This window comes from Hemicordylus capensis, chromosome 1 (assembly GCF_027244095.1).
Source record: "Hemicordylus capensis ecotype Gifberg chromosome 1, rHemCap1.1.pri, whole genome shotgun sequence".
Classification (NCBI taxonomy): Eukaryota; Metazoa; Chordata; class Lepidosauria; order Squamata; family Cordylidae; genus Hemicordylus; species Hemicordylus capensis.
In genome coordinates this window covers 364,982,800-364,998,653 of record NC_069657.1, presented here as the reverse complement: position 1 = coordinate 364,998,653, position 15,854 = coordinate 364,982,800, and the positions used below count along the sequence as shown (strand labels likewise).

Below are 15,854 nucleotides of genomic sequence, written 5' to 3'. Positions count from 1 at the left end.
AGGTTCCAAGTTCCCTCCAGGGCATCTCCAAGATAGGGGCTGAGAGAGATTCCTGCCTGCAACCTTGGAGAAGCCACTGCCACTGTGTGGAGACAATTCTAAGCTAAATGGACCAATGGTCTGACAGTATATTATGGCAGCTTCCTATGTCCAATGCAATGCAAGGAGTTACAGCTGCAAGTGAAAAATGTAGAAGCTTCAGAATAAATGGGGGGAGCACTTAGGAATCCTTGAATCCTGTCCTTTGCCCCCTTGAAATCTTGTACCTTTTACCCATGGGAGACTACTCATAAGAAGATGATGGAACTTCACGTATAAAGCAAGCACTCCTAATTAATATATGGCAAATGAACCCCAAACCACTACATTATTCCATTTAAGAATGATAATCATAATCATAAGAATTGTGATAAAAAGGAACAAGGTAAAACATGCCTATTACCTTTACATATGACTTCTCTGTGTCCAGAAGTTCTTGAATAACTTTTCTAAGTCTGTCTGCATCTGTAAGTTGTCGTGCCAGTGGTTTTAGAGGTGGTACTTCTTTTATGCCCTCCATATTATTTACATGGGTTTCATGGAAATTTGGACACAGTGCTGAAATCTGTTCAGTGCTCTGTAGGTTGAAAAAGAACAGAGACCAACATTTATTACATTTTGCTTACAATTCAGATTGATCATTTTATGACAACACCTCCTTTGCCCAAGCAAAAGCAACCTGTGTAGACATTTCTAGGTTTTTACTAATTATTTAAGATTCAAGTATACAAGATAGAATGTTAAATTACTTAGAACATCAGTGAAAGAAAGTGTATGTTCTAGGGAACTAATTTATATGTGCATAGTATATAGCAAATTTATACATGGTCATTTTTCTAATTATGAGGTTAGAAATTTCTGTAATACTTCAATGGTTGATTGATTGATTGATTGATTGATTGATTAGGTGCCGTCAAGTCGGTGTCGACTCTTAGCAACTACATAGCTAGATTCTCTCCAAGATGATCTGTCTTCAACTTGGCCTTTAAGCAGTCTCAGTGGTGCATTCATTGCTGTTCTAATAGAGTTCATCCACCTTGCTGCTGGTCATCCTCTTCTTCTCTTTCCTTCAACCTTTCCCAGCATGATAGACTTCTCAAGGGAGCTGGATCTTCACATATTATGTCTGAAGTATGATAGTTTGAGCCTGGTCATTTGTGCCTCAAGTGAAAATTCTGGATTGATTTGATCTATGATCCATTTGTTTGTTTTCCTGGCTGTCCATGGTAACCTCAAAAGTCTTCTCCAGCACCAAAGTTCAAAAGCGTCAATGCTTTTTCTATCTTGCTTCCTCAAAGTCCAGCTTTCACATCCATAGAGTGTAATGGGAAAAACCATGGTCCGAACTATTCTAATCTTTGTAGGTATAGACACGTCAATGGTTAATGCTGCTATAAATGCATCCAGAATGAAAGACAGCCAGAGATATCAGGAATTCAGTAATTAATAGCTGATATTTCATGTTTATGAAAGAACTATGAAATAAATTGATACAGGTGGCCCTTGTTATTCGTGGGGGTTCCATTTTCACCTATAGGCATGAATATGGAAACTGTGCATAATGAAACCTTACCACCCCTATCAGAATCTAGGGGTTAGATTCCTACACAAAAAAGGGCTAAAAAAGTGAGGAGGCAGAAATAAGAGAAATAATATACTGTACCTTGCTCTCCAGGTCTCCAGCAATGGCCCCCCAAACCCCCAATTCTTCTTATTTTGTGCAAAAAATCGCAGGACTTTTTAAAAGAGCCACAAAATGGCTCTGTGCTGTAAAATGGCAACTGGAAATGACATTGGAAGTCAATTCCAGCCACTCAAAACTGTGAACAGGCAAATTTTACCCTATTTTTATACCGCAGATAAAGAAACTGGGATTCTAAGAGCCATCCACAGATACACAAAACCACAGTTATTGAAACCGCTGGTAACGAGGGCCACTTGTATGCCCAAAACCTATACAATCATCCTAAAGTAAACATTTTAATACTCTATTTTTATTGTTTAGTGAGAAGAATAGGAAAGGTTTAATGTTTTCATTTTGTGACTCACACATTTATTTTAAGCACACTTGTAACAAAAAAATAATTTTTGAAAAATTGAGCTCCTTTATTCCCCATTTTACTTTTATGTCATAACAATTCAGACATCAGAAAATATGCACTGCAAATGGAGTAAGTTCGTAAGAGCAGCTCTAAAATAATGAAGACAATACAACTGTAAAATGAAGAACCCTAGGTAGCTGAGAAAAATATAGACAAAACATACACTTGCTCTATTAAAAGAAAAAGTACTGAATTCAACACTTTGGATGTGTGCCTTGCAGTATTATGCAGAAGAATTTGCATAACTTTTAAGCCACATCTGTCAATGGCAAAGGAGTCTGAGCCCAAACTTGATCATATAAACTTATATTTATAGCTTCTCTCTCTTTCAAATGCTATCTTATAAAACAGCAACTTGAATTTTCCGTAACAGGGTCAATTGGGGTTAATATAGCTTTCCAACCTTATTCTTTATCAGTGAAAGCTAATTTAGTTCTTAATTACATCATGTGCAACCCAGACCTTTTAACAGCCCTTCCAAAATTGCTGAGTTGTAGATATGCAGTGCTCAAAGCTCTGCTCCTTTAATTCCAGAGTGGCCAAAATGGCAAAAGATTTCCAACAATATTTTAAGTCAACCAAATTCTTTTCATTCCAGTTTAATGTCTATTTACACCAATGGAATTCTTGAAGATATTTTAGCAGACAAACACATACACACATGGACAAATTTGTTGGTACCCTTACAGCTCATTAAAAAGGTGTTTTATGCCTCCTAAAAAGTGATTAAATGAAAAGCAATTGTCCCATGTATACCTGCATGCCTTTGATATGTCATCGAGTAAAGCAAAGCAAGTGTGAAAAAAGATAAAGTATTGCTTATTCTACAAAGATATTCTCAAGTGGCCTGGACACATTTGTTGGTACCCCTAGAAAAGATCATGAATAATTGGATTAGAATGATTTTTTAAATTAGCTGTTTTCTTTAATTAGTATCACACGTCTCCAATCACGCAATCAGTCATTCAGCCTGTTCAAATGGAGAAAGGTAGTCACTCTGCTGTTTGGTATCATCATGTGTCCCACAATGAACATGGATCAGAGAAAGCAAAGGAGAGAGTTGTCTGAGGAGATCAGAAAGAAAATTATAGACAAGCATGTTAAAGGCAAAGGGTATATATAAGACCATTTTCAAGCAGTTTGATGCTCCTGTGACAACAGTTGCAAATATGATTAAGAAGTTCAGGGCCCATGGGACTGTATCCCACCTCTCTGGACACAACCACAAGAGGAAAATCCACCCCAAAGTAGGCAGAAGAATAGTGAGAATGGTAGACAAAAAGCCAAGGATAACTTCCAAAGAGATACAAGCTGAACTCCAAGGTCAAGGTCCATCAGTGTCTGATCGCACCATCCGTCACTTTTTGAGTGACAGTGGGCTCAATGGAAGAAGACCCAGGAGGACTCCACTGTTGCAAGAAAAGCATTAAAAAAGCCAGACTGGAATTTGCTAAAATGCATATTGACATGCCACAATGCTTCTGGGAGATTGTCCTTTGGACAGATGAGACAAAACAGGAGCTTTTGGGCAAGTCACATCAGCTCTATGTCCACAGGTAAAAAAATGAAGCTTTCAAAGAAAAGAACACCATACCTACTGTGAAACATGGAGGAGGCTCGGTTATGTTTTGGGGCTGCTTTGCTGCGTCTGGCACGGGGTTCCTTGAGTCTGTGCAAGGAACAATGAAATCGCAAGACTATCAAGACATTCTGGAGCGAAATGTACTGCCCAGTGTCAGAAAGCTCTGTCTCAGTTGCAGGTCATGGATCCTCCAACAGGATAATGACCCAAAACACACAGCTAAAAGCTCCCAAGAAGGGCTAGGAACAAAACATTGGACTATTCTGAAGTGGCCTTCTAGGAGCCCTGATTTGAATCCTATCAAAAATCTATGGAAAGAACTGAAACATGCAGTCTGGAAAAGGCACCCTTCAAACCTGACACAGCTGGAGCAGTTTGCTCAGGAAGAGTGGGCCAAATTACCTGTTGGCAGGTACAGAAGTCTCATTGAGAGCTACAGAAATTGCTTGTTTGCAGTGATTGCCTCTAAAGGTTGTGCAACAAAATATTAGGTTAAGGGTCCCATCATTTTTGTCCATGCCATTTTCATCTGTGTTATTATTTGAAATATTCTGTTGCATCAAAACTCTAAAGCAAAGTATGGTTTTTGTTAAATGCGGAATAAACAATGATGGGTGCCAATTACTTTTGTCAGTTTCAAGTTATTTCAGAGACAATTGTGGGTTCTATTTTCCATGGAGGGGTACCAACACATTTGTCCACATATATAACAGGAATAAAGCTGCAATTACTACCACAGCCTTGAGAAAGCACAATTATCATATCATGCAGCAACCAGGATGTTTTGCCCATGGATGCTTTATGCATGAATACAGGAGAGTCTCGTTATCATCTGCGGATTCACGTATCCGCGGCCGCATAAGACACCTGACCTTGGCATACACGGGGAAAAGGGGAGGAACACATCAACCTTGCATATCTGCCGTGGCTGGAAATGACTGGGGAGATTTGCCACCATTTTGTTTCTCGGAGCCACAAAGTGGCTCCATTCAAGGAAAAAAATTCCAGCCATTTTTAGCAAATTTTGAGCCAACCGGGAACCTAACCCCTGTGATTCCTTTGCCCTAATGCCTCAATATTCACAGTTTCGGCGGCTGCAGCCAGGATCAGAACCACCATGAATATCGAGGTCCTCCTGTATAAACATTTTTACATGACCACAGCAAGGATGCCTCGGTCCATCCCAGTTTTCTGCTGCATGGAGCTTTTAGATACAAATGGCAGGAAACACACATTTGCCATGTGCATATATGGCAGCTTTACAGGTACATGCAAAATGTTTTTTGAGCCCAAGATTCCTCCTCTGTGTTATTTATTCTATTTAAAACTTCCTTTAGTGTTAGTGCATGTGCTGTTATATAGCTGCTACACTGCAGATGACACATTTGCCCCATTGTGCAGAATGGGGGCTACAGCAGGGGCGGAGCCACCATTGGGCGAATGGGTTCAAAGAACCCGGGCCACCACCAATCAGGGGATGCGAGCGCAGCCCCAGATATGCTCCCTACATCTAACATCAGAGATGGGGGGCAATATTTTGGTTCCAAATGGGGCTACATGGCCCCATTTGGAGCCAAAATCAGCCTGTGCTGCATTGGCAGTGCACCCGGAGTGACTCTCCCTGCCTTAAAGGCAGGGAGAGCCTCTCATGGTCTCGCTGCCAAGGCAGCAGGACCAATCGATCTCTCTCCCAAATGGTTCGTGTGTTTTTTTAAAAAATTAAAAAATAAATTTAAAATACCTCTAGCCCCTTCTGGGGGCTTCCTGTAGAGCGCAGGGGGTCCGCAAAGGTCCCCCTCCCCCGTTGGCCTCTTAAACCACCGCTGTAGCCTGGGAAAATGCTTGTTTTTGGCCCATTCGGGCCTCTGTACGTGCGCATGGTGGCCATTTTGGCCACTGCTGCGCATGCATAAATGACCTCTGTGAGGCCTGGCATGACCCAGGGCATTGCAGAGGTCATTTGAGCATGCAGGGTGGCCATTTTGTTTTTCATTTAAAAAATGGCCTCTGCACATGCGCAAATGACCTCTGCAAGGCCCTGGGCCATGCCAGGCCTCGCAGAAGCCATTTACGCATGAATGGTGGCAGCCAAAATGGCCGCTGTGCACACTTACAGAAGCCTGAACGGGAACAAAAACAGGCATTTTCCTGGGCTGCTGCGGTGATTTAAATGAGGAACCTTTGCAAACCCCCCACCCCGTGGCCTACAAGAAGCCCCCCGAAGGGGCTAGAGATATTTTTAATTTTTTTAAAAAATCGCAGACTTGACTGGAGGTTTGGCCCCCGAACAAGTCCGCATATCCCTAGCCGCCGCCAGCCTCCCGATTCTCCTGGGCTACAGTGAGAGAGAAAGCAAGAGAAAGAGAACAAACAATAATACTGCCCATATCTAATCTTTTTGTTTCCTTGCCTCTCTCTGTTCCCTGCCATACAAAAAAAAAGCGGGGAGGGAGGCATTTTAAACTCCGCCCACAGTCCCAGCCCTCCCTAGCTGCTGACATGGCAAAAGATTTTGCTCCAGCCTGCCACACCTCCCAATAGCTGCTATTACAAGAGATCAAGTTCTCAGACTTCTCAATCCAGCAAACAGCTGTATGAGACAGGTCTGCTTGACAAGGGCATAGGACCTAGGTGGGGTAAAATTGACTTTGCCATCCATCCCATCCCATATTGTTCTACAACTCCTAATTAAACTGCTCAGTGACCTCATGCTGATGACAAGCTTACGATCACATCTTCTCTGTTCCCTCTTGCGCTTATCACCGCTTATCCTTTCCTGTCCCCTACCATGTTTTCCTGACCCCTCCTTTCCCTCTTTCCCCGATAACTCTCTTTTCAATTTGGAGTATAAGCTTTCTTGCTATAATCCCACCAGCCTCTTGGTTTCTCCTCTCCCTTTTCCTTTTAGATTGCAAGGCCATCTACGTGTACTTCCTCTATTATACTTCTGTAATACAGGGCTCAGTCATTTTAGTTGCTTGAAAAGGTTTACTTATATCATGCTGCAGACAAAGCAAGTCAGTGAAACTGCTAATGGCTTTTGTACTAGTATGTTCCCATTTAAATGTCTTTTGTTTCACAATTCCAGTGCTGTAGCCCACTAACATTTGCTTGGGGGAAGTGACAGAAAGAAACATATCCTGCATTTTCCCCCTAACCTTGCAGAAAGTGGAGAGAAATGGTCGATATTTCAGACTCTAGCATTTTTATAACAAATGACTGCACCTGCAAATAATGTCAGCATTAATCTTCACTTTATTTGAGGATGCAGGATGTTAACATGTAATAATAAAGGAGAATAAATTGTTACCATCATGCTTACAAAGTAACCAGAACAGACAGATGTTGATAATGACAGAAATCGCCTTGTTGATACATCTGAACCGTGAGACTGATCTGTCCAAGGTATTTTCTAGGAATACCAGTGATTTGCTGCTGAATCCAGACCCAAACACCTTTCCTCACATTTCATCTCATTCCTCACTACCCTTGTGCTTCTCTCCATGCAATTCTGATCCAAAACAGGCTTCCACCTTTCAGAATAAGAGGTGTCACACAGAGTTCCCTCCCTAAAATAAATGTGTGTAACTGCACCCACATAATTTTCACCCCAAATAAGTTAGATAAAATTGGTTAAAAAGCTCCTGCTTATAAAGAAATCAACAGATGAAAACAACAAAAGTGTATAGATGTGTGAGTGCAATGGACAAACAAAGGTGTGTGGGGGGGTTCCCTTAATTAAAGCGGAAGAGGGATGGTACCACACCTGACAGGAGGGATCCCTGGACTTCCATTCCATCCAGACTAGCTGCCAAAAAGCACTTATTAAGGCACAAGAGCTTTTGTGGGGAAATGCAGAATAATAATGATGGTGATAATGGTGAAAATAAACAATCTTGTTAGCTGCCCCATAACAAATTGTTCTCTGGGCGGTTCACAACAAAGCATTAAAACATCATATAAAAACATATAGCACCTTACATCACAACAGAAATACAAAATACAATACAAAGCCATTTTAAAACTTTATTTTCTTTAAAGCAGTTTTAAAAATCAAAATTTAAAATTGAACAAAAAGGGTCTTTACCGGGTGTCTAAAAGAACAAAGTGAGGAGGCCAGGCGAACCTCAGTGGGGAGGCTATTCCATAAAGAGAGTGCAAGCACAGAAATGGCACTCTCCCTAGTAGCCACCCCACCCCACTTGGCCGGGGCACTGGGAGCAGGACGTCGGAAGAAGATCTTAAGGTCCAAGTTGGGACGTATGGCCTGGAAACCGACTGGGAGCTAGTGCAGCTTGGTGCTGCACTGATGCTATTTGATCAAAACATCCAGTCCCAGCTAATAATCTTGCAGCCCTATTTTGTACCAGATGCCGTTTCTGTACTGTTTTCAAAGGCAGCCCCACGTACGTACAACGCACTGCAGCAGGTTATGCGAGAGGTTACCAGAGCATGAGTTAACTGTGGCCAAGTTATCTCTATCCGGGTAAGTTCGCAGTTGGCGTATCAGTCGATGCTGATAAAAAGCAGAACTGGAGCTCTAACTAGGAACAACGAACAGCAGCTAATAGAATGTGGCTTGATCATGCTTCTCTTTGTGCAACAGATCAGTAGCATATTCTCAAAAAAGGTGATGATTTGGATGCATCCTAGCATCAGTTTCTAATTAAAATAATGTCAAAAACAGTAAGTCCCAAGACCATCCCAACGAACGTCTTTTTTAAAGGTTCTATTGTACAGTTTTTTTTAAAAAGGGGGGCATTTATGAAGGAGCTACAATTCCTCATTTCCAATAGGAGTAAGACCCCAATTATTCTTGAGCTTGACTAGGAATGTCTGGGGTGGAGTTTCCATTTTTCTTACTTTCTGACTTTCACTTGATCATCTGTGGCAATACAACCATGGTGTTTTCTAATCAAAGTACTTCCAGGCACAAAAGCTCTCAAGTAGCCTGTTGAAGACAAATGGCTTCCTGTCAAAAGGGGAAAGTGGCTTTCAGAATTATCCAGATGCTGTGCTGAGAATTTATACATATGTTGTGCTGAAAGGTGAGAGGACCTTAAAAATGCCAGCAGCCTGGGGTGGGGGGTGGGATCAAAAGCATGAGTAACCTTCAGGATTTGGCCTCTCTCATCACTTATCCCCTTTATTAAAAAAAAATCACCCATCCCTTAACCCTCACCTGGATTTTGGGGTAGATTTCCACCCCCAGCTCCATAAAGTTGCATAAACAATCAAACCACTGCATCCCAGCTATGCTCCTGTCAAACTCTTACCTGTACTCTGGCAAGCAATATATCCACAAGTATGGATATATCTTCACCAGTTATGATATTTATGTTATTAATAAAAAATAGCTGGGCCGGGCGCAGTGCATCAAACAAACAAATCGAACAAAGCCAAAAAGATCACAACAGCTGCAACCACAACATGTCAGTTTCAGTAAGCCTGGCATCAGTGGTTCAACAATCTGCAATACATCTCTGGTCTTTCCCCATTCCCCCCACTGAGATACAACCCAGAAAGGGGAGGGGGGCTGCGTGCTGGAGCTTGGTCCAGGAGAAGAGAAGACAAAGATGTTGAAGTGGGATGTGTGGCACTGAACAGTTTGCGGAACCTCACTCACCTGCCACTGAAGGTACCAAGATAATGGGTTAGATGAGAGGCAGAAATGGCAAAAGGTTGTTTACAAACAGTCTATTACTCGCCCACTGCACAGAGCTGAGGTGGGGGACAGAGTCCTTGGTGAAGAGGTCAGACCAAGAGAAGTTTAGTCAAGCAGGAGGTGGCAATCAGTGAAGCAACTTTCTCCCCTGCAATCTGAATGGGAGGAAGGGTGGGAGGAGGGTGGCCATTGTGAACCCTGAGGGAGGAATCCAAATAATGCCTGACGTCCTGGAGAGCCACTACCAGTCAGAGTAAACAATGCTGTTCTAGATGGATCTACAGTCCGACTCAGTAGGTAGCAGCTTCCCATGTTCTGATGGAAGCACCTTGATCTAACAGAACTGAAAGTGTATCTTTGCCTGCTAGTCCTGGCTGGTGTGTGTTTCATGCTAATCAGGTGGTGCTGCAGAGACTGTGGGCAGCACATCTGCAGCCTTCCTACTTCTGTGCTACAATCATCTGAGGCCATTTCAAGTAATTTAAGGTTCAATGAAAAAGCCAAATGACAGGAAAGAAGAGGGGTTGCCAAGATGTAATGGTGTACGGGGGGCATAGGTGGCCTGAGTTTGGGCCACCCGCTTCCCTGTGAAGTGATGCTCCTTCTCTCTCCACCCCACATATGTGCGGGGCAGCAGTAATGCAGCCTCCCTGACAGAGCAACCCCGAGTGGGCTGCCTTGCCCCCACCACTCAGCTGCCTGTCGTGCATGCGCAGTGGTCATCTGAGTGGTTGGCAAGGCAGCCAAGTGCTATGTCAGCCACTCAGCTGGCCATCGAACATGCACGGTGGCTCACTGAGCAGCAGCAGAAGTGCAGCCTACCACAGGCTGCTCCTCCAGGGAGGCCGCCGTCACATGGGGGAAGGGCGCCGCCAGATGTCCATGACAACAGGGGAGAAGAGGTGCTACACATCGGCCCCACTGGCTGCTGGGCACAGGTTCTTGGAACCTACATGCACAATTACAGCTCCACCCCTGTGGACCTTGTTTGTGCAACAACTTCAGCACATCTACATTCCTGGGTCTGACCAGCAATTGATGAATAGCTGTTAGGTTTCCAAGATGCTGTCCCTTCTGGCAACACATTCAGAAAGTCAAAGAAACCCAAAGAAGCACAATTAAACGTATGGTGGTGCTATGATGAAGAAACATCCTACCTACAGACAGGAGATGTTTACCTCGGGAAGCAAGCTGAAGGACTGCAACAAAGACAAGTAGGCCTGTAAGCTGTGCAGCAATGTGTACAGCCATGCAACAACAGCTGGGACCACTTGCTGAAGTGCGTGTAGAGAACTGATTCAGATAAGCATCCCTCTCATACGATTAAAGGATGTGCCAAGAGTGCAACGGCGCATCCACCAGTGCCACTGGGGCAAGTGCGTTCTTGCCACAGACCTGATGTTCTTGGATCTGCAGGGCAATGTTCATTTGAACTTGCCCTCAGAGAACTGTGGTGAGGGATAACTCCCTCCCTCTATGTATAGCTGGCAGAGGTTCTCCTGAACAAGTGACTGACCTATGTAGGCCCTATGAAACATGTAAGACATACTCCCAGATATCAAACCACATTCACAGAAAGAAACACTGTCATCTGTGTTTGGCTTGGACAGAAGACATTGGTATTGTGTGTACCCAGGAAGTTTGTGCCAGGACAGCCGCAAGAAACCAAGCAAAAAATATGGTGATTGTGGGTGACTGGCTTGTAGAATGCACTTGACCAGCTCCCAGATTACCTTTAGGTCAGTCACAGCCTGTCCTTTCAGAAGAAATGCTGAGAATTGAGCTGGTGAAGCATGGATCCTCATTAATGTGGAGTCTGAAGTGTTAATTTTTATTTGCTAAAAGCTCACATTCTCAGTGAGTAGTGCAATCACACAGGGCGTTATGCTTGGGATGTGGGGTTCACTGTTGTACTCCCCTGGAGTGAAATGTTACATTATTGTGGGTTCTGTGACCTGAAAAGGTTGGGGGACATCCAGTGTAACCAATTGTAGGAAGTTCTACTCATGTGTAAAATATCATTACTCCAAGTGAGGGTTAATAATGACATCAGAAATAGAATAAAAATAAAGTGTAGGAATATACAGCCAAGCTACTGCACAGCTCACGTTATTTTAGTCACTGTGTTATAAATTATACTACTTAATATTAGATATACAACTTAGGGGAAAAGACAAGAGACCAAGGTTAAATGTTCTCTAGTCTGGGGAAAAAGCAACGCAGGAATCCAATCTACGTGTCTTGAGGGTTATCATTGACAGTGAAAAGGGACAATATGAATCTAGGATATTCTTCCTACTAAGCTGTTCATTATGTCCTCATCCACAGCTGAAAATAAACCCTCAATCAATACTGAAAGTCCACTACCTTGTTCTAATAAAGAATCCTCCACTGGATTAGATACCACCAAAGACAAATATTACAAGACAATCCAAAAACTCTTAAAGCCAACATATTTAAGCAAGCTCAGTCAAACTAAAGCCACTAGATCACAGCCTGTAAGAACTCCCTTGACATTTATTTATTTATTTATTACATTACATTTTATATCCCGCTTTTCCTCCAAGGAGCCCAGAGAGGTATACTACATACTTAAGTTTCTCCTCACAACAACCCTGTGAAGTAGGTTAGGCTGAGAGAGAAGTGACTGACCTAGAGTCACCCAGCAAGTATCATAGCTGAATGGGGATTTAAACTTGGGTCTGCCTGGTCCTAGTCCAGCACTCTAGCCACTACACTATGTTGGATTGATTGATTAATTAATTAATTGTAAAAATCAAATTAATGTTGTATTTGTAACAAATCAGTAAAAGGTTGGCTATATCTCTGTAGCATCTCCAAAACACACAGGGAGCAAGGATTCAATGTAATCCTAGATTTTTAAAGGCAGCTTGAAGATGCAAGATGTCCCTTGCTTCTGAGCTGGGAGCTCTTTCATCATGCTATGCTGCTGTCACACTAGCAGGAAGTTTTTGGCTGTTGCAAGATGCCTATTTAACCCATTACCCTCTGAATTCAAGTAAATTTATATTTGTTTCCAGACATATTTTTGTTTCCAGTTAACCCCTGCTAACTTGGCAAAGAGGCACCTTTTAACATGGTGATTCTCTTTATTTAACAGAGGGAGAGTAACTGGCCCTATCCAACCCCAGCACAGTACCTCCAGTGACTGTTGCTCGTGTCTATCTTGTGTTTCTTTTAGATTGTGAGCCCTTTGGGGATAGGGATCCATCTTATTTATTATTTCTCTGTGTAAACTACCCCGAGCCATTTCTGGAAGGGTGGTATAGAAATCGAATGAATGAATAAATAAATAATCTTTTAAAGGAAATCTCAATGCCCTATCTGGAAAAGGAGATCCACATGCATATCAGAACTATGAATGTAAACTGGACGCACATATGAATGGAGAATTCATCTATCTGGACTGTGTTACAGGATGTGTCTCCCAGTCTACATCCATAGGAGCATTCAAGAGTACATTTCCTTTTAGGGTTGCATCTGCTATATTCAAATGCATAATCCAATTTACATTCATAGTTCCTGCTTCCGTATAGGATTTCATTGTCTCAGTAGGTGCAGGGGTATGGTCCTGCTCAGAGTAGGGCTAATACCTGAAGAACTAGGCAAAGGATTGCAGCACATAATACAGAGAGGGAATAGTTGTATGAAGAGAAATGCCACCTGAGACACACACTCCTCTGCTACTCAGGTAGCAGTCATTCACTACTTTGCAAACTGTTTCATCTGGATATTACAGATCTGTACTTCTCCATCTGCAGGCTCAGATCGTTTAGCAGAAAGATGTAGAAGGGAGACAACCCTATACAAAGAATGAAGTACTAAAATGGTTGCCGTTTGAGTTGTGCTCTAATGGCACTGTTTGTATCACAGATATCAAACACAAATCCATCTGTTATAAAAATACACAAAGCAAGGGTTATAATAAATAAATAAATAACATTTTAACAATTATGCCCTGCATTTGGTAGTACTGTAGCCCTTCGTGTTCATATGCAGTCTCTCTTCCTCTTAACCTTTCTAAATTTCTGTTTCAAGTTTACACACACACACACACACACACACACACACACACACACACTTACCACAGAAACCATCCTCTGCAGGGACCCATAAGCTGCAGATGTTTGCTGCTTTACTTTCTTTCCAAAAGCTAAGCTCTTAACTCGGGTTTTACTTTGCCTGAAGGCAGGCATTTTAGCTTGCCACAATAAAGTTTTTCCTCTGAAGAAGAACCCCCACCACTACCCAAAAGCCAAGGTGGTAAGGCCCTTGCTCAGTGCACACTGGCATATTGCTCCAAAGCGCAGTGTGCCAACATGGAAAAACACTATCCAGCACTTACTTTGGGCACTGACGTATGATAACCTGATATGCTGCTGTCCTGCATTTAGTTGGGTGAAACAGCATATAGGAAAGAAAACACTGCTTCACTTGAAAATGCCTCCTTGTTTAAAAAACAAACAAAAAACACCACCCCCAAATTAGGGGTGAAACCCTCAAAGTGCATACAAGCTCTTTTCATTAAATAAAGAAATGCATTTAGATATAAATAAATTGTAAAAAGGAACACCGCAGGATAGATAGTAGATTAATTCCCAGGAGGCTACCGGTTCACAATGCCTATGAAATCTACTGCATAAACAAAAACATCAGGTACTACCAGAAATTGACTGAGTATGGGAGAAGCAGAGGGGTTGGATGACCCTGGAGGTCACTGAGCATCTTCAATGACATTGTTGCCCTGTTAAGTGTTCTAGCCATTAAATGCTGTGCCTTATCTAAAAAAAGAAAGATCTTTGAAGAGGGAGAATGCCAAAACGAGTATACAGATCACAAGTGTTTGGTTTTGTATCATTGTTCTTGTCCTTCATTTGAACCCTCTAGTTATAATTGCATCAATACAAATCTAAACTATGCTCATGAATGCATTCATGCTTGAAAGGGCATTTAACTCCCCATACTATGTGTTGTATCTTCTTAATGGTCTGCTTTAATTGTAGAGTTATAATATCCAGTTACTATTGTTCTTAATGTTTTACTTTATAAGCCACCTTGGAAACCTTATGATGGAAAGACAGGATAAAAATGTTTTAATTAAACACATACTCAAATACTGAAACATCCTTCCTGGAGCATGTGAAAACCTGTCTCTGGGCACAATGTTACTTGATGTGATGAACAATTTTACGACTGTAGCAGAAGCTACATTAAGAGGAGGGTTTAGGACACAGGAAGCTTTTGTGTATTCTCCGAGCCATTGTGGTAAAGGTGGAAAAATATGCAAAACTGGGGTGTGTGGGTGTGTGTGTGTGTGTGATAACGTGTGTGCTTGATCTGAGCCCTAAGAGGTCAAGTTATAAGAAATACCCAGGTCTTGCCACCTTAAGTTGAGAGTTTGCAGGAATACTTTGCCCAAACAAAGATACTAGCCATGGATCAGGCAATATCTGTACACACAACTGGACAAGAGCATGTGTACACTGGAGTTTTGTAATGCACAAAACAGTAGGAATGTGCCAAAACATGACTCAGCATCCGAATCGCCAGCACAATCTCTTTAAAAGTGCATGTGTGGGGGTCATATGCATGCTGGCATCACAGACAGGGGCAGCTGGGAGATACCCCACCGGTGCACAAAGATATCCGGAAGGAGTGCTGGGGTAACAGAAGTGGTGGCGAGTGGGAGGAGGAGCAGGTATAGACTTGTTCTCCTCTTTGTTAAAGGGGCTGTGGAAGCCTTCATTTTTTAAAAAAAGTCGTGCCATCGATTCAGATGCCAAATTGCATTTCGGCACATGTCTGCAAAACAGCTACTTGACCATAGCAAGCCAGGTTGGTACACAAGACTAGCTTGCAGGGATGAACTAGCTTTCACAAACAAGCACACTGGAGAAATGAAGGCAGGCAGGGCTGCCAAGGAGCACCTGTATTCTTTAGGATTGCCACTGTTGTCCCTTAAAAAGTGGCATTTTAATGTGATAGCAGCCTTTTAGAATAATTGCATGTATCAGATCCCATTAAAGTTATGTCCAGATAAGTGAGCTTAATTTCTGATATACAACTATGTGAATGTAGTAATGGCCAGAATAGGCAAGATTGAATGGATTCCATTATTACTGTTATCTACTAGACAATGCCTGTACAGTCCAAGAACTCTGATGCTTTGTACACAAGCCCATATTATATGCCCTCCTCAGTATTGGCTAGGCCAAGCAGCTGGAGCAGAGCAGGTTTTACCCTCTACTGCAATGGGACCTCAAGTAGTGCAGTTAACTTTCTCCCATAAAAAATGAATGGGGAACACTCACAAATGAAAGAAGTAAAGGTGTTTCCCAAGACCCAACTGGAATAGGGGCTCACTTGCCACTGTCACTGGTGACCCTGGTTTCTTGGATACACTAGGTTTTATCCTCTCTACATCCTTAAATAATGCAACAAATCT

General features: G+C 42.4%; 1 protein-coding gene across 7 annotated transcripts in view; it reads right to left on the bottom strand.

Annotated features, from left to right (window-relative positions):
- The window catches only part of TIAM2 (TIAM Rac1 associated GEF 2), a 243,443-nt gene that overhangs the window by 16,415 nt on the left and 211,174 nt on the right, over nucleotides 1-15,854 (bottom strand). For all 7 annotated transcript variants that reach the window (XM_053293460.1, XM_053293483.1, XM_053293477.1 and 4 more), the window contains one exon: nucleotides 443-616. In XM_053293460.1, coding sequence (XP_053149435.1) covers nucleotides 443-616 — 174 coding nt within the window. The remainder of the gene's footprint in view (nucleotides 1-442; nucleotides 617-15,854) is intronic.